Source organism: Atractosteus spatula, chromosome 17 (assembly GCF_055471065.1).
Source record: "Atractosteus spatula isolate fAtrSpa1 chromosome 17, fAtrSpa1.hap1, whole genome shotgun sequence".
Classification (NCBI taxonomy): domain Eukaryota; kingdom Metazoa; phylum Chordata; class Actinopteri; order Semionotiformes; family Lepisosteidae; genus Atractosteus; species Atractosteus spatula.
The window spans coordinates 4,593,402-4,616,776 of record NC_142722.1 but is presented as its reverse complement, the minus strand read 5'-3'; the positions used below and the strand labels follow the sequence as shown (position 1 = coordinate 4,616,776).

Genomic DNA, 23,375 nt, shown 5'->3' with positions numbered 1-23,375 from the left:
AGCCGGGCACAGAAGCCAAGAAAAATAATAATAATCATTAATAATAATCATTAATAATAATTGCTTACACCCTCCAGCACCACCAGTGTGCAGCCCCACCTGGATGATGCGCCAGTCCGCTCCCCACACACCAGCTCTCAGGGGGGAGGAGAGCAGAGGGATGGAGCCAGTTCAGAGGTACAGAGATGTATAAAATAAACACTTCGGTGTCGATCCCTTTGCCCCGCAGCCTGATTCCTCCCAGCTCTGTGAGGGGCCCGCTTCTCAAGCGCAGACTTCCTTTGCAGAGCACGAATAACACAGGCCGCCATCGCGGTTTCCCCTTGCCAGCAGCCGTGAAAGAACTCCGTCTCGGATGAAAGCTCGGGCTGTTCGCTGCTGGCTGCGCCCCTCGCCTCTGCACCCCCCCCCCCCCCTCCCCTCGGAGGCAGGAAATTCCACTCGGCTGGCCAGAATTCCAGCCCTGCTTCCCAGAGCTGGGGGAGGTCTCTGAGAGGGGGTGGGAAGGAGGGATGAGGGATAGGGATAGGGATGAGGAAAGAGGAGGAGGAGGAGGAGGGCGGATTGAGCGCTTCCTCGGCACGGCCACTGCGTCTCCTGGCCCTCTCCCCCCCGGCTCCTGCCTCTCTGGCCATGGACGCGATTATCCTGCAGGAAAAACTGGTGGAGCGTCTGCTGTCTCCCAGGATCAGGAGCAGCCGGGTGAAGGTAGGAGGGGGAGGGGGGAGGAGGAGGTCTGGGAGACGGGGAATCGAGCTGAGGGATTGGAGAGGAGCTGGGAACCGGAGGCGAGGTGGCGAGAGAGGGGTGGCCGAGGGCGCTAGTTGGGAAGAGAGGAAGGGGATGCTGGGAGGAAGCGGGGGTCATGGGTCACTGGCCGACCCAGGGGGAGAGTGAGGGCGAGAGGGAAGCAGGGTGATGGAGGGGTAGAGGAGATTAGGAGGAAGAGAGGAGGCAAACAGATCAACCTGCAGCCTTACAGCATAGACGCGCGTCTCTTTCCTAAAGTCCCTGCAGGACTCCAGTGGGGTTCAGCTACGGGGGGGCAGTTAAGCATTGAAAGACCAACAGTGTAACTAAACAGTTGTCTGGAAGAAAGCCCTGGAACGGGTGGTTTGGAGGAGAAAAGGCTCCTGGCGTAGGATTAAACAACCCTGTGCGTTTGTATGCTCACGTGTGTATGTGTGTGCGTATATACGTGTGAATGAGTGTGTGCGCACGTATGCGTGCATCTGTATGAGTGTGTAGATGTGCGTGGGTGCATGTGTGTGAATTTGAGTACATGAGTGAGTGTGTGTATGAGTGTATACTGTATGCATGTGTATGAGTGTATATGCATGTGTGTGAATGTGTGTTTGTGTGTGTGTGTATATGCGTGTGTGTGAATGTGTTTGTGTGAGTATATATGAGTGTGTATATGAGTGTATACGAGTGTATGAATGTGTGTGTGAGTGTATATGCATTTTTGTGAATGTGTGTGTGAGTGTGTGTGTGACTGTATATGTGAGTGAGTGAATGTGTGTGTGTATATGCGTGTGAGTGTGTATGAGTGTGTGAGTGTGTATGAGTGTGTGAGTGTGTAAGAGTGTATGTGTGGACTGGGCTGTGTGTTAAGAGACCCTGAGCTGCTGGCTGCTGGGAGAGCAGGTCTCTTGTGCGTCAGACCAGCCAGCTCTCCCCCTTCAAGGCCCTCTCGGTGTCTGCGAGAGGCTGGCAGGAGCAGCCCCGCGGGCCCCAGTGCCAGCTCTTGTTTACAGAGCGGGCCCGCGGGGCTGGCACAGCCCGGTTCCCCTGGCGCCGGGCTGCAGGACGGCGTGTGCGTGGGGAAGCCTGTGAATGGGCCCTGTGTCCCAGGGTCGGCGCACAGTGTGCAGGCTGGAGGCGCCAGCTGTGCCACGAGGCGGTCCCGCGCCCAGCTTCTGCCGCGCCTGAGGAGGACCAGAGCCCCCTTCTCACTGGGCCTCGCGTGCACTGAGGTGCTCGTGTAAGAATAGTTCCAGGTGGGAGGAGGAATTTTCCCCATCCAGCTCCCTGGGGTGCTCCTTAGCTCATTGACCTGAGGATCTTTGGTCCAGCTGATGCTTGGAGGTTCCCACAGGGCTTGGCAGCTTGCTCCCAGCACCCACCACTCTTTGTGTAGAGACTGACTTACTCCGAGATCTCTCCTGAGCACAAAGGGGTTCGGAAGGGTCAAAACTGTGAACAAATTTCAGGATTTTGAGTGCTTGTGTCGAGTTCCCTTGTAACCTCCTGTGTCCAGGATAGGAGAGATTCCATTCCTGTGCCCTGTGTGACATTTGCTTTAGACCTGGGCTTATTCTGGCTTCTTTCCTTCAGACCCCTTCCGGGGTGTGATGTCCGGTCTCTCCTGCGGCGATCGGAATCAGGAGTATTCCAGTAGTGGTCTGAGCACTGTGCTGTAGAACCCTGCGCAGCTTTGCCCGTTGGGACATTGTGGGGCGGGACGGCAGTGACTCTGCCAGATTTGGGACCGGGGGTCGAGCTGCAGGAAGGATAGTTTTCATTCCAGCTCCGTTTTGCCGCTGGGACCCCGCCAGCCGTGTGAGGGGTGTCAGGAAGCTGGCCTGGATGGGAAGTGATCGGAAATGATGGATCAGGCAGCTGAAGGCCCTATTCAGCTCTGGTCAATGAACTCCCTGTTCCGGCCTCTGTGTGTCCACACTGGGCCAGCTCAGCCTATAGAATAAACAGACAGAGAGGGGTTCATCACTCTCAAAGGCTCCCAGTCTGGCGTAGAAAACGTTCCCCAAGCGCAGGCACAAGCCTTTCGCTTCTTGTCAATGCGAGGTCTTGTTGTGTGTGAGGAGCTCTCTGCAGGTGCTACAGGACAAGCCCCTGTGACAGGGGGGTGCAGTCCTGGTCCTCGGAGGGGGGGGGGGGGGCAGAGTGTCTGCAGGTTTTCTCTTGACGAGCTGAACCGGCTGGTTATTTTTCATAACTGGACTCATGTAACAGCCTCTCCCTGCTCTTCAGGTGCTGTGGGTTTAGAGAGGCCGGGAAAACCTGCAGATATAGTGCCCCCCCCCCCCTTTCCAGGACCGGGACTGCACCCCCCTGTCACAGGGGCTGTGTGGAGCGGGCTGGGGCGCTGGGGTGAAAGGGGGTGCCAAGCAGCTCTGGCTGACCCGCTTTCTCTGCTGATGGGACGGTCGAATGTCCAGTTCGCCCGCCTGTCCGCTCTAGACCTGGGTCTGATATCTTCGAGGGTGGCAGAGCAGCGGTTCTCTGGATCCGCCCTGGGCCGGTACATTCTGTATGTCCAACTAAACCCATTCCAAAGACTGGGGACACCTGGAAGGTACTGATTGCTTTAAGCAAGAGATTTGTTTGACGGGAAGATCTCTGTTCGTCGAAGGCCATGTGGTATTTAGAGTTTTATTCTCAGCAATCGACACATGACCTGATCTAACAGATCAGCCGCTGAACTGATTGTGCTCGGATCACTCCCACGTCTTCAGAAACTGCCGGCTCAGAGGTGAACCCTTAACGCCGGGACGGGGAGTCCTGAGGAGCCGGGACGCAGATCTCAGCTCCCATCCCCTCCTGCTCCAGAGCCGACAGCCAGCTCGGTGGCGTCGGGGGTCCAGTGAGCAGCTGACCGGAGACCCCCTGACGATCGAGAGGCGGAGGCCGGGAGCCCTGACGAGTCCAGCTTCAGTCGCAGGATTGATTCAGCACAGTTGATGAATGAAAGTCCTGCGCACTCGGTCCTAACTGTCTGCCTGTCTCTCTCTCTTTTTTTGGGGGGGTGCCAGGAGAAGCAGTATGTGGGGTTCGCCACCCTCCCCAACCAGGTGCACAGGAAATCTGTCAAGAAGGGCTTTGACTTCACTCTCATGGTGGCAGGTGAGAGACCCTTGGTCTTCGTCTGAGCGCTCCGCTGCGTGGCTGTCCTGGGGCGGCTGTCACGCCTGTGTGCAGTTTCATGGTGATGTAATAGTTGAGGAACAGCAGCTACTGATTGTCTGCCTTTCCTATGGCTCAGGGCAGAGGTATCTGGCGCCTGTCAGGCAGCTGAGCTCACTGTCACCGAACAAGCCTGAGTGTCCTTTCACTGTGGTCACCGGTCCAGTCACCAGTGACTCAGACCTCTCTGGGGAGCAGAGGGGCAGTCTGGGAGATCTGGGGGGCAGAGGGGCAGTCAGCCTGGGAGATCTGGGGGGCAGAGGATCAGTCTGGGAGATCTGTGGGGCAGAGGGGCAGTCAGCCTGGGAGATCTGGGGGGCAGAGGATCAGTCTGGGAGATCTGGGGGGCAGAGGATCAGTCTGGGAGATCTGGGGGGCAGAGGGGCAGTCAGCCTGGGAGATCTGGGGGGCAGAGGATCAGTCTGGGAGATCTGGGGGGTAGAGGGGCAGTCAGTCTGGGAGATCTGGGGAGCAGAGGATCTGTGTGGGAGATCTGGGAGGGAGAGGATCTGTGTGGGAGATCTGGGGGGCAGAGGGGCAGTCAGCCTGGGAGATCTGGGGGGCAGAGGGGCAGTCAGTCTGGGAGATCTGGGGGGCAGAGGGGCAGTCAGTCTGGGAGATCTGAGGGCAGAGGGGCAGTCAGTCTGGGAGATCTGTGTTAGTCTTGTGTCTAGCTTCAGGCCAGCTTCATGGGCTCCTGTGTTGTTGTTTCCCAGGGGAGTCTGGGCTTGGAAAGTCCACTCTGGTCAACAGCCTGTTCCTCACAGACCTGTACAAGGACAGGAAGCTGCTCAATGCAGAAGGTTGGTGTCTCTCTCCTTCCTCTTCTCTTCCTTCCTCTCCCCCTCCTCCTTCCTCAACTCCTCTCCCCCTCCTCCTGCTGTTGCTCTCCTCTTCCTCACCTCCCCCTCCTCCTTTCTCTCCCCCTCCTCCTTCCTCACCTTCTCCTTCCTCTCCTCCTCTTCCTCTCCTCCTCCTTCCTCTTCTCTGCTCTTCCTCTCCTCCACTCTCCTTCCTCACCTCCTCATCATCCTCTCCTCCTCCTCCTCCTGTGTGGAAGCGGCGGAGCGCATAGCCCCCTCTCTCCGAGCCCCTCCTGACCCGTGACGTGCTCTTGTTTGCGCAGAGCGGATCAGCCAGACGGTGGAGATCACCAAGCACACTGTGGACATCGAAGAGAAGGGTGTGAAGCTGAAGCTCACCATCGTGGACACCCCTGGGTTCGGGGATGCCGTGAACAACACTGAGTGGTATGTCTCTGCAGCGCGGTGGGGTTCTGGGGTCCCCCAGGCTTGTGGGCCATGATGATTCACTGTCGTAGCCTCTGTCATGTGGTTTGATTTACTCCTTTAGGCACAGACCGTGCACGACTTGTCTTCTGCTGTAGCATCAGCTGATCGGAAGTGCAGCTCAGTTATGGTGATGAGTTCAAAGTTGCAGGAATTTCATGTAGGTTCAGAATTGAAAGTGTCCCTCCAGCAATGGTGGAGTGGCAGGGTGGGGGTGAGAGGTTTGACAAGGGTGCGGACTGCAGGTTGAGGGTTTGACAAGGGTGCGGACTGCAGGTTGAGGGTTTGACAAGGGTGCGGACTGCAGGGTGAGGGTTTGACAAGGGTGCGGACTGCAGGGTGAGAGTTTGACAAGGGTGCGGACTGCAGGGTGAGGGTTTGACGAGGGTGCGGACTGCAGGGTGAGGGTTTGACAAGGGTGCGGACTGCAGGGTGAGGGGTTTGACGAGGGTGCGGACTGCAGGGTGAGGGGTTTGACGAGGGTGCGGACTGCAGGGTGAGGGTTTGACGAGGGTGCGGACTGCAGGGTGAGGGGTTTGACGAGGGTGCGGACTGCAGGGTGAGGGTTTGACAAGGGTGCGGACTGCAGGGTGAGGGGTTTGACGAGGGTGCGGACTGCAGGGTGAGGGGTTTGACGAGGGTGCGGACTGCAGGGTGAGGGTTTGACAAGGGTGCGGACTGCAGGGTGAGGGGTTTGACGAGGGTGCGGACTGCAGGGTGAGGGGTTTGACGAGGGTGCGGACTGCAGGGTGAGGGGTTTGACGAGGGTGCGGACTGTAGGGTGAGGGGTTTGAGAAGGGTGCGGACTGCAGGGTGAGGGGTTTGACGAGGGTGCGGACTGCAGGGTGAGGGTTTGACAAGGGTGCGGACTGCAGGGTGAGGGTTTGACAAGGGTGCGGACTGCAGGGTGAGGGGTTTGACAAGGGTGTGGACTGCAGGGTGAGGGTTTGACAAGGGTGCGGACTGCAGGGTGAGGGTTTGACAAGGGTGCGGACTGCAGGGTGAGGGGTTTGACAAGGGTGTGGACTGCAGGGTGAGGGGTTTGACGAGGGTGCGGACTGTAGGGTGAGGGGTTTGAGAAGGGTGCGGACTGCAGGGTGAGGGGTTTGACAAGGGTGCGGACTGCAGGGTGAGGGGTTTGACAAGGGTGCAGACTGCAGGGTGAGCTGTTTGACAGGGCCGTTGTGTTTTGACTTGGCCTTAGCTGGAAGCCCATCACGGATTACATCGACCAGCAGTTCGAGCAGTACTTCCGGGACGAGAGCGGCCTCAACAGGAAGAACATCCAGGACAACCGTGTCCACTGCTGCCTCTACTTCATCCCGCCCTTCGGACATGGGTGAGCCTGACCCCTGACCTTTGACCCTTCACACTGCCACCGCCCGGTTTAGCACCTCCCCCTGAACCTGGCTCGCCCTCTCCTTCGTATCGCCGCTGTGTTCCTTATTATATTTTAGATAGTTGGATTGGGATAACAGTAGGATGTAAATCCGTTTCCAAATTGTCCAATAAGCGTGGATTATTTCAACTGGCAGTCCAACAGCTTTTATGGTGAGTATCAGACATCTTTTGAGTCATCATAAGATACAGTTTATGATTACTGATTAATAAAACCCTTCCCTGGTGATCAGAGATGGGAAAGATGATTCTCTCTCCCAGTGACTCCCAGTGACCCCGAGACTTGTGGTCTGCTGACAGTGCCAGCCCCTCCTCCCTCCTGCACCCCTGTGGTGTTATAGAGCCCCTCAGTGTAGATTTAAACAAAATGAGCGATTCCTCTCATGCTCAGCCACTAAATGAGCTCACAGGATGGGAGTACTGATCTATGGACAAGTGCTGTCGGTGGATTATGAGCAGCAGTAAAGAGGTTGAGTGTAATTATAGGGCTCTAGTGTAAATTTACAGGGTGCTGTAGGAGTGCTGTGTAATGAATACTGTATGTGTAGGTAGATGTCTATTATGTGATGTGTAGAAGTACTGTTTGTATGTTTTGGAGGCTTCTGTCTGTGTAAATCGTAGCTGCTGGGATGAAAGACACATGTCTGTCTCTCCCTGTGCTTGGTGCCCAGGCTGCGGCCAGTGGACGTGGAGTTCATGAGAGCCCTGCACGAGAAGGTCAACGTGGTCCCCCTCATCGCCAAGGCCGACTGCCTCACGCCCAGCGAGGTCAAGAAGCTGAAGGACAGGGTGAGAGGGGGCGCCCCCTGGCAGAGCCATGCCAGTGCACCCACACAGCCGGGGCAGGCCCGCGAGGGGATCCCCCAATCTCACGTCAGTGTGGGTGTCCTCTGGCTCAGCCCTTCCCAGTACCTCACTGAACGAGCAGGTTCCCTGTGTCAGATCTCAGCTCTCTAAAGAGGAACTGTGACACTATTTTTATATTTCCGTGTTTGAAAGAATCAGCATTGCTAAGTGCATTTCAAACCACAGTAAAAGTAAAATGTACCTTGTAAAACCTCCAATTTACATCCCAAAATAGACAAAATTTCCAGGTATGTGCAGTGCTAAGTTCTGAGATTCAGAACGAGGCAACAAAACTTCCGGTAACGTGTTGTGGCCTTATTATATTGTAAACAAGCAGGCTTGTAAATAGAAATATTGCTCTCAACTTCCAGATGGTTTGGACAAAACTATTTACTTGTTAACTCTGCTTGCAGATCACATTGGAACATTTCTGAAGTGAAATGTCTGCTGCACAACCTGTACTTATTACATCACAGTACATCAGTCATTACAGTGACTAGTGAGCAGGAAGGGCTGCATCACGTCACAGATCACACAAATTCTCGCTCTGGCCCGTGGTGAGGCCAGGGGTTTGCAACACCATGCTAACTAACAGCACTTTCACAAAGTTCACGATTTTGAGTTTGAATTCAGAATTTGTCAAAATCGTTCTATAACGTCAATGAATGTATTTTGTTACGGAGATTTAATATCCGACCTGGGAAACTGGGACTGCGGTTCCCCTTAAAATCGGTCCCCTTCACCCTCTGTATTTCTCCTCCTGTCCCCCAGATAAGGGAGGAAATCGACAAGTTTGGGATTAAAGTCTACCAGTTCCCAGACTGTGACTCGGACGAGGATGAGGAGTTCAAGCAGCAGGACAAGGAGCTGAAGGTGAGAGGGGTAGGAGGAGGAGGAGGAGAGCAGGCCTGCACACTGCCCCACCTAGAGGGGACGAGTGACAGTGACAAACAGACACCATCGCAGCGTTGACGGGATCCGAACGCAATGTTTCTGAAGCTTTAGCAAAGCCCGCCGACGAGCTGTGTGCACTGCCCAGCTTCATTTACCCACAGGCAGATTGTAAACTCCCCTGAGAGCGCGGGCCGCGGGTTCGAGCTGCGCCTGTGTAATTAGCGAGCTGTGTCTGGGACTAGGGTGTGTGAAGCGGGCCCCCCCTGTGTGTGAAGCGCCGTGGGACCCTTGAGGACAAAACGCTGGAGTGACCTGCAGGACAGGCGTGTCTGTGTGTCTCTCTGTCTCTCTCGCTCCGGGCAGGAGCCGCTCTGGCTGAGCTGAGCTGTGTGACGGGCGATTCCAGATCGACTGAGTGGAAAAGTGAAAATAACCGAAGATTAAAATCTTCCGTTACAAAACCCTAAGTAAACTCAAGACTCCAAGTGAGACAGGAATAATATATTGTTAAGGTTTTTTACAGAATCAGTGGCAGGAATTCTGCTGCTGATGTTTTTCCACTCCTTCCTCCTTCTCACTCTTCCTTCTCTCTCTCCTCTTCCTCCTCTTTCATTCTTCCTCCTCTTTCTCCTCTCCTCCTCTCCCTCTACTCCTCTCCCTCCTCTCCCTTCTTTGTAGGAAAGCACCCCATTCGCTGTCATCGGCAGCAACACCATAGTGGAGACCAAAGGTCAGAGAGTTCGTGGGCGCCTGTACCCCTGGGGTATTGTGGAAGGTAAGACACCTGCCTTTTTCTTCACCAACCTTTGCTCATAGACACGTGTACCTCCGAATTCAGGGGTTCCCCAACTGGCTCAGCACAGGAGACCCCATTTCTCTCAGTCCTGCTTTTACCAGATGTGTGTGTGTGTGTGTGTCTGCAGTGGAGAACCAGTCACACTGTGACTTTGTGAAGCTCAGGAACATGCTGATCCGCACCCACATGCACGACTTGAAGGATGTGACGTGTGACGTCCACTACGAGAACTACCGGGCGCAGTGCATTCAGCAGATGACCAGGTCAGTGCATTCAGCAGATAGCCAGGTGGTCAGTGTATTCAGCAGATGACCAGGTCAGTGCATTCAGCAGATAGCCAGGTGGTCAGTGTATTCAGCAGATGACCAGGTGCTCAGTGTATTCAGCAGATGACCAGGTCAGTGCATTCAGCAGATAGCCAGGTGGTCAGTGCATTCAGCAGATGACCAGGTGGTCAGTGTATTCGGCAGTTGACCAGGTAGTGCGAGGGGACAGGACAATGGTTCCTCCCTACTACTACTAGTACTAATAATAATCATAATCAGGGTGAGCACCCCCTGCTGGCCCCTCTAACACCTCTTCCAGCAGCAACCTTATCTTTCCCAAGAGGTCTCCCATCCAGGTACTGACCAGGCTCACACTGCTGGGCTTCAGTGGGCTGCCAGCCGTATTGCAGGGTGACGTACCTGTAGCTGCTGGCCCACTTGAAATTCATCTGTTCAACCTGAACCTAGCTTTGGTGGCAGGGGTGGGATCTGCACACAGGATTAGGTGGGTCGGACCCACCCTGATGTAGAAAGCCTCAGCAGTCTGAATTCGGTCTGTCACTTGCACCCCTTTCTGCTTTCCTAGCTGACAGGTGGATCCCGATTGCCTGAGGACAAAAACAGAAACCAGGAGTTTTATTGCGCCCAAGACGGCAGCAGTCTGTCTTTGAGATATTTACACCCTGAGTCCCTGAACCTCCCCCTAATAAAAGGGATGAACACTGAGTTTCTCACTTCGCTAATGACTGTGAGGGTCTAGCCAAAGCCTGGGTAGACAACCTCCCGTTTACACTTTGAGCCTTTGAGCCCTTATGTATGGAACACAGCTTCCAAACAGGTGAAGCCGGTGCTCTAATAACCTGGAGCAAATTAGCCAATTCGTTTTCTCCTGTTCCTGGAGCGTGTTGACACTGCCCTCTGGTGGCCGAATCCGGTTTTGACACTCCTGATCCAGCTTCTCTGTTACACTTGCCCAGTGTTCATGGTTTAACGCCATCAACCTCTCTCAAGGCTTCACAGTCTTGCCTCCCTACAGCTGCCTGCTGATCCAACTGGTGAAGTAATTCGATTAGTGAAACGAGCGGGTGAATCCCCAGGTGTGAGTTATTTTTACAGATGATGCAGTCAGATCTACAGTATCTTAAGAAGATGGATTTGTGAACTCCCATCCGGGATGAGTCTAGAAGTGCATACAGTTTCACCAGTGATGCTTTTGTACTCTTAAGTGAAAAATGGATTTGATGCCGCCGAGGGGTGATGAGAAAGCTGACAGCAGACAAATATATCTGTGTCAAACACGAGAGACGAACGCTGTCTCAACAAGGCTGGAGCAGGGATATTTCTTCAGCAGTAACTCCGTACTGAGAGCAGTTAGAGCTCCTTCCCTCTGGACACACTGGGGCTCCAGGGGACGCAGTCCTGCACTGACCAGGAGCCTCCCTCCCTCTCCCCTCCTCTCCCCAGTAAACTGACCCAGGACAGCAGGATGGACAGCCCCATTCCCATCCTGCCTCTGCCCACCCCCGACGTGGAGACGGAGAAGCTGATCAAACTGAAGGATGAGGAGGTGAGTGTGGGGACAAGGGGTGTCGGTATCTCTGCGTCGGCATGTCTGTGTGTGTGTGTCAGCGTGTCTGTGTGTGCGTGTATGTCTCTGTGTGTGTGTCAGTGTGCGTGTATATCAGTGTGTCTGTGTGTGTAGATCAGTGTGTTTGTGTCAGCCTGTCCCTGTGTATATCAGTGTGTGTATATATCAGTGTGTATCAGTATGTGTAGATCAGTGTGTGTATGTCAGCCTATCCCTGTGTGTATCAGTGTGTGTAGATCAGTGTGTGTGTCAGCCTGTCCTGTGTGTATCAATGTATGTAGATCAGTGTGTTTGTCAGCCTGTCCCTGTGTGTATCAGTATGTGTGTGTGTGTCGGTCTGTCCTCAGTGTGTGTGTGTCTGCCTGTCCCTGTGTGTGTGTACCAGTGTGTGTGTGTGTGTGTGTGTGTGTGTGTGTGTGTGTAGATCAGTGTGTGTACCAGTGTGTGTGTGTATAGATCAGTGTGTGTACCAGTGTGTGTGTGCCGTGCCCACAGCTCAAGCGGATGCAGGAGATGCTGGAGAGGATGCAGCAGCAGATGCACGAGCAGGAGCAGTGAGCCGCCCCACGCCACGTCACAGCACGAGAAAGACAGACTCTCCACAGACCAGGCGAACCTGTACAGAACCTCTCCGCGCTAGCCGGCGATCTCCTGTAAATATTGCGTGTTTAGTTCATGGTTTTCCCAGGAGCATGTTCTGTGTGTGGTGTCTGGAAGCCTTCACCGGCAAAAAACAAGATGGACAAGGCCTCCAGCCGACTTTAATCTGTACGTGCCGTCCGTTTTAAAACAACCATGTCGATGAGGAGAATAATAATGTATGTTCTAATATTTAAATGAGTCTCTATTTATGAATATGCTCAAATGTTTCTTAATGCGCGTTCAGGGTCTGGACTGCTCTTGAGAGTTTTTGTGTCCCTGCTGTCCCGTGGTCCGCTGTCTTTGAGCGCTGTGTTGTCAGTTGTGGATCTGTGCGCAGGTCAGCTCCTCTCGTCACCGTTCGAGAGGAAGGAAAAGGTCTTGGACCCCTGGGGGTCACCTCGAGGTCCCGACACTCTTGGACGCTCCGGTACAAAAGGGGCCGGACTGACTGGTGGGTGTCGGAGGAGTCCGATCTCCGGAGGGAGCCATGTTCTGTTCTGAATACTGTGAAGCCCAGACAAGCCAGAACAAGTTGAAACCTTTTAATACAAGACTGTGAAAACGTCCTGTTTTGAAAGCTGGAAGCTAATCGCATGAACTGCTTCGACACTGGCCATTTCCTTCTGTGTCTTTATTTTTTCATGTTTAAATGTGTGAGTGCACTTCCCTAGAGCCCAAGAGCCAGATAGCTGCTGGTACCCTACAGTCCTTTCCTGCTGTAATTACCAGATCAGCCAAACGCTACACAATTCACCATGATCACATTGTGATATTACATGATATCACCATATCATATCGTGGTATTTCAGTGCCAAAACACACAAAACCCCCCAACTCACTCCAGAGCTCACCCATTCAGTTAAAATCTTGCGTTGCTTGTACAAAAACTTCGCATTCTGGCAACTTGGTTTTAAATGAATTGACCGTGAAAACATGCCAGTCTTTTCAGCTCACACATTCGGTTTCCAGCTCCATGCAAAATAATTTCATACACAAGATTGAGTCCAACTCAACCCATAATTTGGCCAAGGAAGTCCAGACATTTCCTGTTTATTTCTCTTACAGCGGGCGGCTCTTGTCAGAACGGTTTGGCTGTTTTTGGATGTAGGGTGTCAGTTTTACACGCTTGAAGGCAACAGTCCCTCCTTCCTTTCATTCCAGCTCATTGCCGGCGCGATTAGATTAACAGTATTACATTTTTAAAGCTGGGGTTACAGCTGCATCTGGGCCTCTTGGGTGGAGGTGCTGTATCTGCAAGATACGTTTTGAAGAATGGAGAGATGTGTTAAATTATTCTAGCTAACGTTTAATTAAATATACTAGTAATTTATTTGGATGGTAATTAAACAGGGGGTCCCAAGGACATTGGAGGAGAAGAGTTGGCCTGTTTTCATGCGGTTCGCCCCTGATTGGCCCAGCCGCAGCTGAGAGAACCAATCGCCTGCCTTCCTGTGGCTCTGTGTGGGGCAGACTCGGCTGCCTGCCGGTGACAGTGGGGCTGCCCTGCCCGTGATCCCGGTGCTTGTGTGTTCTTAGTGTCTCACGCCTTCCCGCCGTCCGGCTCCCAGCGGTTTCCCTTGCTACAGTAGCCCTGCCTGCAGTGTGAGAGCCGTGCACATGTTTGTACCTTAATAAAAAAAAACTCCTGTCTCCTGAGTTCGTCTGGAGGCTTAATTTCATGGTGTGCGTGAGAGCGTGTTTATATGAATGTATGACAGTCTGAGTGTGACTGTATATGCGAGAGTGTGACTCAGTCTGTATGCGTGTGTGAGTGTGACTGAGGACTTTTCTGGACACTCCACTCAAAGCACTTTACAGGTATTGAGAAATCCCACTACAGCCACCAGTGTGCAGCCCCACCTGGATGATGCGCCAGTCCTCTCCCCACACACCAGCTCTCAGTGGGGAGGAGAGCAGAGTGATGAAGCCAGTTCAGAGATGGGGATTATTAGGTGGCCATGACTGGCCAGGACGCCGGGGTAACACCCCTACTCTTTTCAAGAAACACCCAGGGATTTTTAATGACCACAGAGAGTCAGGACCTCCGTTTTATGTCTCATCCGAAGGATGACACTATTTTACAGTACTGTGTCACTATACTGGGGCATTAGGACCCACACAGACTGCAGAGTGAGTGCCCTCTACTAGTCCCACTGATACCTCTGACACCAGCAGGAGCCTTAGCTTTCCCAGGAGGTCTCACATCCAGGTTCTGACCAGGCTCACACCTGCTGAGCTTCAGTGAGCTGCCGGTGGTGAGTCGCAGGGTGATATAGCTGCTGGTAAATGTATGTACAGTATGTGTGAGAGCGTGTGTGTGACTGTGCATGTACAGTAGGTGTGGGAGTGATTGTGTGAGCTTGTGTGTGTGCGAGAGGGTGTGTGGTCTGGGTTGGCCAGCGTGAGGAAGAGACGGTTCCAGCTCTCTGCTGGTTTCTGACATGTCTGTTAACACTGCAGTTGTTCCCGGCTCTCTCCTCAGGAAGAGGCTGTGCTGAGTCACCCCTTATCTGGGCCCAGGCTGCAGATGGAAGTGTCCCTTGCAGTTTCCTCGGGCTTCAGCCATCAGCGTTATCACAGCACCGGCTGTGCCACAGGGCGCTGACGCCCGCCGCTGTGTGCTCCTGTCATCACAAACAGTGGCTCTGTGGCTCAGGATCTGTGCCTGTGGCTGGGAGGTTGCCGGTTCATATCCCACGGCCGGCAGAGGAATCCTACTCTGTTGGGACCCTGAGCAAGGCCCTTAACCCCAACTGCTCCAGGGGTGCTGTATAAATAGCTGACCCTGCGCTCTGACCCCAAGCTTCTCCCCCTGTCTGTGTGTCTCATGGAGAGCAAGCTGGGGTCTGTGAAAAGACAAATTCCTACTACAAGAAATTGTACATGGCCAATAAAGTGATCTTAAACATGGAACGAAACAAAGTGAAGTACCAGGCTCTTGAGTGCCACCTACTATACACTAGATGAAACTACAATTTAGTCGAAGACATTAAGAAAAGTTCAAGTAGGTAGGTAATTAACCTTTACTTGTTCCTTGACTAAATTAGTTCCGTTAAGAAAAGTCGTACAATTGAAGGCTAAACATCAGGCACTTCAGCAGCCAGCTGGGGGTCAGCAAACATGCCTGAGAAAGTTTCATGTTTTTTTAGCATTTGGAGGGATTGAGTATTTCCTTCCAGTAGTATTCCAATGCTGGAATTGGGGCTGCTGCACTGAGGCTGTAACACTTTGCAGTGTGAATTCCTGCCCTCATTTTGTCAGAGGAGCTGCCCGAGACAGAACCGCATCATAAACACCGCTCTTGACATCAGGAGCTGTGAGCAGCCGAGTTCCTGGGGCTCCCGGTCTGCGATCTGTGTGTTTTCCTCCCTGCGGCCGCCTGTCAGTGTGTCAGGGGCTTATCTCTCTCCCCCAGCTGTGTCTCTGTCACGGAGACAGCTGTAGCAGCTGTCCTCCTTCCAGAAGCACAGCAACTCCGTCTGCAGCAACATCGGCTCAAGTGAGTACAACTGCTCTCCCAACCTCTTTTCTCCGGGCTGTAGATCTTATTTTCATTTCAAAGTCGCATCTCGTAAGCGGTATCGTTCGCACATGCCGTCTTCCCCAGTGTCTGAGTTGAAGAGTGAGGACAGGTGTGGACAAGGGCAGGAGCTTCGTCCCCCTGGCTGCCACCAAACGTACTTTTACCGAGAAAACACAGAATTTGCCGGGGGGAATTGTTTTCTCTAATATGGACGGTTAAAAACAGAAGTGGCTGGTCTTTGGCGGAAAGGGACAGGGTGGTCTTTGAAACCTGAGTGCCATACTGCCCTCGACTTTGTGTTGTCTGCGTTCCTACGCCTCGCGGGTCGCTCGGTACACCAGACCTGCCCAGTGTGAAAGACCAAGCTGGGCCATGGCGCCCCCCTCTGTATCCGGGCCCGATCGGGAGTATCCTGCCCCGGTTCTGCTTCTGGATCTCCTTCCCACTCTGAATGGCTCCCTGAGTGGTTTCATGAGGAGACGTCAACATGCCTGAGCCAGCAGCCGTATCACCCTGCAGCCCCCAGCTGGCAGCTCCACTGAAGCCCAGCAGTGTGAGCCTGGCCAGTACCTGGAGGGGAGACTCCTGGGAAAGCTGAGGCTGCTGCTGGAAGAGGTGTTAGTGGGGCCAGCAGGGGGTGCTCACCCTGTGGTCTGTGTGGGTCCTAATGCCCCAGGAACACTGTACTGTAAAAAGGTGCCGTCCTTTGGATGAGACTTAAACTGAGGTTCTGCAATCTGCACTATTTGCATGATCTACTATGTTTTTTTCTCACTACCACATATCTATTGTTCTCCACAACAGATTTATTTTTCTGGCTGTTGTCATTTGGAACGTGCTGTCTACGTTGTGTGGTGTTGTCGGCTGTACTGCGTATGTCCCAGGAGATCAGTGAGAGGACAAATTCCAACGTTCATGTACATATGGCAATAAAGTCCTCTGCTGTACTACTCTACTCTGGCGAGATCTCTGCTCGCTCGCCCCGTGAAGCCCAGACTGGTAAACTGGCAGGGCTGTGGCTCTTCCAAGATGGGTGAGACCATCAGGGCTCAGTGATGCTCATGGCAGCGCAAGACAAGCTGCCCAATGTGACACATGCACACACGCAGATCGCGGTACAGCCCGGGTGGCTGGCAAGGCTGCTGGTAATTATCGAGCCCTTCTTTCTCCTTTCACCTCAGACAGTAAGGGTCAGGGCATCTCTTTTTGTCCTGGTTAAAAAAGCTCAGACTGCCGTGAAATTTCCTGGCAATACTGTTAGCACAACCTCGGCAAGTTATAATAATAATGAACTTAATTTTATATAGCGCCTTTAAAGGTGGCTTCTCAAAGCGCTTTACAGAACAACAACAATAAATAAAAAGAATACACACAATTACAATATACAGAGGAGACCGTGGATGGTGGTACTAAGAAAAGCAGAGGGGTGAAGAATGGAACCAGTTCAGTAAAGGCTCTTCTAAAGAAGAGGGTTTTAGTTTAGAGAAGGTGGCTCTCTGATATCCTTGGGCAGAGAGTTCCAGAGCTTGGGGGCATAACAGGAGAAGGCCCTGTCACCCCTAGAGTGTAGACGGGCTTGGGGGACAGTAAGGAGGGCAGAATTCGAAGAGCGAAGGTTGCGAGGTGGGGAGTAGGGCGATAGTAGCTCAGACAGGTACTGAGGTGCCAAGCCATGCAGAGCCTTATAGGTGAAAACTTTAGAAAAAGCTTCTATCAGTTAATTGTTAGTCATTGCTGGCTGCAGGTATTACCACTGATATTTTTGATGAGCGCAGCACCCATCTTGAGCAGAGTACTGTGTGGACCGCTCTGAGTATCCGTGCAGCTCCCTCAATACCGGCCTGCTGGTGTCACGAAGTGCTCGGGGGGGGCGTGGTCCAGGCGAAAGTCCAAAGGGAAATCCAGGTTGAAAGCAAGAGTCCAGAGCCGGGTGATCCATCCAGGACAGACAAGACAAGGGTTTAAAAACCGGAGCGGGATCCGGTGCTGGGATGGGGAATGAAAGCCAGTTAATGAGGCCAGGCGTTCCAAGCCCTGCATTCAGACGGTCAGGACGCCGTGATGAAGCCGATGCCATCAGGTCTCTCCTGGACCCGCTGGTAGGCGGGCTTCCGGGCGTCCATCTCCCAATGCTGAAACCGGAATGCTGGGAGTGTCAGGCTTATAAAGGAAAAGGGCTGGAACAGGAGGGCAGGTGCCCCAAAAAATTAACAAAAACAAGAAAGAGCCGGAGCGCCCTTAAGAGGAGGGGCTTCCCATCGTGACAGCTGGGACTAGATCCAAATAAAGATCCTCCTGGCGCACAGAGCCCACATGTTCCCCCAGCACAAACGGTGAAAGACGAGCCAGAGGCTGTGAGTGGAAACTATGTGCAAGTGTCTTTAAAACTGAGAGCAGCAGCCAGTTCTGTACGCAAAGGGTTGTGGGAGCGTGGAACAAGCCGGCCATTGTCATGTGGGTGAAGCCCATGCCCTGGTTTCTTTCAGGAAACACCAGGTGGGCCACATGGCCTCCTCTGGTTTGTAACCTTGTGTAAACCCCTCCACCTCCGGCGCAGGTTCGACTGGAGAATGAAAGGCGGTGCCAGGCTGTTCCAGCTCCTTGCTGCCCTGCTCCCCCTGCTGGTCACTGAGGGCTGCCCGGCCCCCTGCACCTGCCAGCGCGGGACGGTGGACTGCAGCGGCCGCCACCTGCGGACCGACAGCCTCCCCTCCGCCTTCCCCAGCGACGCCACGCGGATACGTCTCCACGACAACCGCCTCAGCTCCATCCCCGACGGGCTGTTCGACCGCCTGCCCGTCCTGCAGGGGGTGTCCCTGCACGGCAACCCCTGGGCCTGCGACTGCGGCCTGCTGTACCTGCGCGCCTGGCTGCTCAGGCAGGAGCACCGGGGGCTGTACAGGAATGTCACCTGCAGCTCCCCCCCGGGCCTGCAGGGCCGGCTGGTCATGTACCTGGCGGAGGAGGAGGTCCTGTCGTCTTGCCAGTACTGGTACTGCGACCTGGCCGTGCTGACGCAGGCCTGCCTCTTCCTCTTCGTCCTGCTGCAGGCCGTGCTGCTGGTGCTCGTCGTCGTCTTCCTGCGGCGCTTCCACAGGCTGGCGGAGGCGGCGCGCGGGGGGCCGGAGGAGAGCTCCCCTGCAGACGCGGACCGCCCGTGGCCGAAGGCCAGGACTGACTGACTGACGCGCCGGGGGGGGGGGGGGTTCCAGCGCGGAGCACAGCCTCGAGGCTGCTGCGATCTGCTGCCTCCCTGGACACTGAGCTGCGCAGATGCAGTGCTGCAGGCGCAGGGGCTGTGTTTCGGGCACCAGAGCCTCAGCACGCCGATAAAGGCTTCTGCTCCCATACACACACACACAAACAACGCCACTAGCCTCTCCCGTTAATAATAATACTAATAATAATATTAATATTAATATTATTATTAAGGTCACTGCCCACCTGTGGCTTTTCGCTTGCTCGGACCTGCAGATTCACTTCCAGGTCATGCCTGCTTGGCGGAGTGGTGGCTCTGTGGCTAAGGATCTGTGCCTGTGGCTGGGAGGTTGCCTGTTCAAATCCTGCAGCTGGCAGAGGAATCCTACTCCGTTGGGCCCCTGAGCAAGGCCCTTAACCCCAGCTGCTCCAGGGGTGCTGTAAAAATGGCTGACCCTGCGCTCTGACCCCAAGCTGCTCTCCCTGTCTGTGTGTCTCATGGAGAGCAAGCTGGGGTCTGCGAAAAGACAAATTCCTAATGCAAGAAATTGTATAGGGCCAATAAAGTGATATGTTATGTTATGTCAGGGTGGGAGGGGAGGGCATGGCCTACGTGGTCCAGGTCACCCCTCTGTCTGCCGGCTTTGTTTCCAGCTCAGATCCCAAATTGTTTAATCCAGTCCTTAATCGAAACCGAGATCCTGGCAGTCTGAACTCTGAACTGTTTTCAGCTGACGAGGTTCCTGTTACTGATTTAAAGAAAACCCATCGAATAACTGCGACATTATAGGTGCAAAGCTTTACCACCTGCAAAATGATGCCACCGCCCTGATTGGCCAAAAATTGCCAGGTCAATTAAGGGTTTAATTAAAGCACAGAGAAAACAGCTGGAAAGAAAACCAGCAGAGATGGGAGCCTCGAATACTCCTTGTTCCCTCTTATCATTAGCAAAAAAGGAATCAAAGCCTGAAGCCCTTAACCACATCATCAATCTCATCAAGTTTAAAGCACAGAAACAATGTTACAACATTACCTTCGTACCCAGAGTGGAGGTATATGTTGCTGTGCTAGAGTTCGTACGGACATGTTCGCCATGTTTACCCGAGAGGAAGCTGCTCTTCCTCTGTGGTGATCACGCCTCTTGTGCTGCAGGTCAGTTTTGAAAACGGTTGTAGTGAAACACGCCTGTGTGAATCGCGGCCTGCGCTACAGGTGGGAGCGAGGCCATTCAGCAATGCTCTCGATCCCGAGCCCAGGGGAGTGCCCACTCTTCCGCGCGCTGTAGCTGTCTTCAGTGTGAGGCGGAGACACTGCACTCGCCACTGACGCATTGAGACAAGAAGTGTCTCAATGAAGTCAATTAAAGTGGGACTGGGGAGGAAACGTCCCCTGTGTGATCAGGTCGGCATTCGGGGTGGTCTTCCAGGTGATTTTGTAGTAAACAACACGCTAAAGCCCTGACTCATTGTTACGCCCCAGTGTGTGGTCTTCCACACTGCTGACTTTGATTGTTCTCCCTCCCCCATTGGTCCATCATTACACCAGTTTCCGTATGACATCATCTTCAATTAGCTTCTCGACCAATCACAGCTCATCATATTCAGTATAAAACATGGAGGCTTTCAGAAGGAAGAAGCCTTTTGTTTGACTTTGGTCCTGCTCAGCTTGGGTGTGTGGGTGTGTGGGTGTGTGGGTGTGTGGGTGTGTGGGTGTGTGGGTGTGTGGGTGTGTGGGTGTGTGGGTGTGTGGGTGTGTGGGTGTGTGGGTGTTCGTATAGTTTCAGCTTTGTACTTTCGTTTGTTTGTGTTATCCTTGTTTTGCCATTACCTTGCCCAAACTTATTGTATCAGCCTCTGTGTTCTTTTGTACCCTGTTACTTGTCTACTCTCGTTTGTGTTCATAGTTCACTTGTGTATTTGTGTGAACTCTTGTGTATAGAGTTAGTTCAGGTTGTTGGGTGCATGTTGCGCACACGTAGTTGATTCTTGTATGAGTCACACTAGTTTAGTACGGGTGAGTGCCGTTTGTCTTGTATGGTGTTGGGTAGTCAGTGGAGGTTAGCTAGGGTGTTGAAGACGCCGAAGACCGTGTGTTTCGGGTTTTCTTCTGTAGTCAGATTAGCTTTCCCTCACTGTCATAGCCAGCTCCATTTTGTTTGTTATTTTCTTTTCTTTGGCACCACTCTAGTTCCCTTACCCTGTGTGTTATTGTGTCCTATTTTGAACCAGTCACTTATTCAACTTAAAATCATCACTTTTGCACTCACCCTTCTTATCACGCTTCCTAGTCCCTCACCAGAACCCACCTGCTTCCAAAAACTATCCTAAATGTTACACCCTTTCACCCCTCGACACTTGGGGTATTAACACTCATGCAAATAAAATCTCAAAGAAAATCTACAATAACTGTGCAGCGGCTTCAAAGTGGTTGGTCTGATGCTTTTGACACGAGGAACGAAGTCCCCCGGATCTCTGGATAGCTCCACGGGGCTGAGCCTGATCGCTGTGCTTGTACAGTCCCCTGGTTGGGAGTTCAATGAAACATCGGCAGTTAACTGCAGTGCCTTGCAGCAACCAGAGTGATGTTACAGGATTTTAGAAACCTGACCAGGGCTACGACACATTCTGTTCCACTCGGGTGCCAGGATCCAGTGTGTGGGCGCTGTGAAGATCTCACTGGGAAATGTGGGAGAAGCACAACGCCTGGAATTTAGATTCCTGCCTCCTCTTGTGGTTACAGCAGGAAGGAGGCTTGTGTGGCTTCGCCAGCTTGTCAACAGCTACTCCGATTTGTTCAGTACAAGTCGTAACCTTCAGTTGTTTTATATGTGCCTGCTCTTTCCTTAATAAATCACATTGATTCCTGAGTTTTTCAGTCTTGATTTCCTCCACCTATCTCCTTGAACAGCTCAAAGAAATGGGGACCAGCTGCACATATAAAAATAAGCTTATCACACCACCATCCATTACAATGATGATTCCTCACATTTACATAGCACTTTACATCCCAAATGATCCCTATAATTTCTATGGAGGTCCATTTGTTGGGATCTGGGAACCTGTGTAATTGTACTAAGGCAGTTTCCTATGTGCAAGTAACCCACATGTTTGTTAATTAGACCCGAAGAGACAAGCATGATCAATTGTACTCAAACCGCATTTTTATCATACACTAAAATGCATTTTTTATCTACTATCTATTAATTTATCCATGTTTATGATGAAAAGGGCATAAATTAAGTCATTGAACAAACATACTTTTTTTTTGTAATTTCACGTACACTTGGGACGCCATGGTACCAAGTCCCGGTTTTCAATTCGTTTTTTCATGGCCTCAGTGGTTTAGGCATTGATATGTTTACAGCGTGTTCATTAGGTGCTGTAGCCTCGTTTGGAATCTAATTCTGGGGTTAAAAGCTGCCCACACGACAACAACACCTGGCGTACTGCGCCAGCATCCCGGATTACCCCCCTGGTGCAGCAGTTGCTCGCTCCTGCCCCTGGGCTGAGTGCAGGGGGCAGGACTGTGGGACCCCTCCTCTATGTGCAACGCTGTGGGATGGAAAATAATCAAAATAATAATCAGAAGAATTCATCAGGAATTGACCGAGCAGTTTAGTCCATAAGTAAAATAATTATTCATAGCCCCCAGCTTGTAAGGCAGTGATTTCTGCAGAATATAGCCAAGCGGTTTGTATAATTAGAGGCACGTGAACACTTTATTCGCTGGCCCAGCTTCAGTGAAGAGAGTAATAATCCAGGCACGCTTGGTTTAACAAATATTATTAACAATGACAATACACACAGCAAAACAGACAACACACGAGTTACTAAATTTACTGTACATTACGTACAAACAAGGCGTTTCGGAGGCCTAACATTCTCATCAGCCGGAAAACCCCAGACTGCGACCGAGTATGGAAGACTTAAATAATGGCCACAATAAGAGAAACGCTGCCTTCTTAACAAATGCAATACCATCATTGAATCTCTCTCTCTGCAGACCTGCCACAAAATAAATGGGAGCCTATCTCCCTATTTTAAAAACGCGCCCACAAGCAGGAAAGACGTTTCTAACTGAGGCATCTTTTACCCAGGAATCCCAAGTTCTGGAAAAACACAGAATAGCAGGCTCTCTCTAGCGGGGTTAGAGAGAGGGCCAGTCAGGCTTGGCTTGGATGATCATGAAGTAGGGGCTCTTGCCTGGCACAAGCTTCAGGTCCCCACTCCTCCGGACTCCTCTCCTCTCCCTCTTCTTGCTCTCCCCTTCTGTGCTCTTAACCTGATCTTACATGGTGTGTTTGCTCATTGTCAGTCATTAACCCACAACTTAATTACCTAGGTAACACCAAGGTCAACTTTACCATAGTTTGTGCTCAGGGGACCCCCCCCCACACCTCACTGGCCACCCCTGGAAGTGGAATTTGAGCTGGAAGTCTTTACTCTGCCAGGTGTTGCAAACTTTATCTCAACTCTTAGAGACACTTCCTAGTCACTCGACAACCATAACGATTATAATAATTAGGAGTCAATATATTATTAATAAGTGTCTAATATTTAATAACAATAATAATTATTGTTGTTATTTGCACGCAATTAATAAAATGTCGCCAACACTAGGAAGACGTTTGAGGGGAAAAATGAATTTGAGAAAAAAAAAGTTGCACCTCCCCGTCGGGGAATCGAACCCCGGTCTCCCGCGTGACAGGCGGGGATACTCACCACTATACTAACGAGGAGCGGGCTGAGGGCTACGGCCCCGTTTCTGCCTTTAAACCTTTACTTACAGTCGAATTAAGGACCGCTGTTTTAATCTCAAAACTCAGTGTATTTTCTCGTCATTTCTGCCCAAGCCCGAGGTGGAACTGAAGTCGCCGCAGCTGTCTTAACTGTTTTGAGCGTGGAGACTTTAGTTATTTCTATCAGCATTAATTTTTTTAACGAAAAAACGACAAAGTTCTTTTCTTTTTACACCTGGTGGTTGGTTTTTAATTCTCAGTACACAGTGA

At 52.3% G+C, this 23,375-nt stretch overlaps 2 protein-coding genes and 1 non-coding gene across 3 annotated transcripts; 2 read left to right on the top strand and 1 right to left on the bottom strand.

Moving 5' to 3' along the window:
- The first annotated feature begins 531 nt into the window (after window positions 1-531).
- On the top strand, window positions 532-13,302 carry septin5a (septin 5a). The gene is made up of 11 exons (XM_088935635.1): window positions 532-708; window positions 3,777-3,867; window positions 4,644-4,730; window positions 5,054-5,177; window positions 6,421-6,555; window positions 7,286-7,403; window positions 8,232-8,333; window positions 9,033-9,129; window positions 9,278-9,413; window positions 10,881-10,983; window positions 11,500-13,302. The coding sequence occupies exons 1-11, from the start codon at window positions 532-534 to the stop codon at window positions 11,560-11,562; spliced, it is 1,233 nt and encodes a 410-aa protein (XP_088791761.1). The 3' UTR covers window positions 11,563-13,302.
- Window positions 13,303-15,109: 1,807 nt separating this feature from the next.
- gp1bb (glycoprotein Ib platelet subunit beta) lies at window positions 15,110-21,230 on the top strand. Its single transcript, XM_088935639.1, has 2 exons — window positions 15,110-15,145; window positions 17,727-21,230. The coding sequence occupies exon 2, from the start codon at window positions 17,740-17,742 to the stop codon at window positions 18,349-18,351; it is 612 nt and encodes a 203-aa protein (XP_088791765.1). The 5' UTR covers window positions 15,110-15,145; window positions 17,727-17,739; the 3' UTR covers window positions 18,352-21,230.
- A 1,803-nt stretch (window positions 21,231-23,033) lies between these two features.
- On the bottom strand, window positions 23,034-23,105 carry trnad-guc (transfer RNA aspartic acid (anticodon GUC)). The gene has a single exon. It is a non-coding gene; the product is annotated as a tRNA-Asp (tRNA).
- Between the last annotated feature and the right edge of the window lie 270 nt (window positions 23,106-23,375).

Excerpts from the sequence above, each read along its gene's own strand:
- septin5a (XM_088935635.1), top strand. The coding sequence starts at position 532 with ATGAGGAAAGAGGAGGAGGAGGAGGAGGGCGGATTGAGCGCTTCCTCG. Across the intron at positions 3,868-4,643 it reads CTTCACTCTCATGGTGGCAG|GGGAGTCTGGGCTTGGAAAG; the intron begins GTGAGAGACCCT and ends GTTGTTTCCCAG. Across the intron at positions 4,731-5,053 it reads GAAGCTGCTCAATGCAGAAG|AGCGGATCAGCCAGACGGTG; the intron begins GTTGGTGTCTCT and ends TTGTTTGCGCAG.
- gp1bb (XM_088935639.1), top strand. The coding sequence starts at position 17,740 with ATGAAAGGCGGTGCCAGGCTGTTCCAGCTCCTTGCTGCCCTGCTCCCC.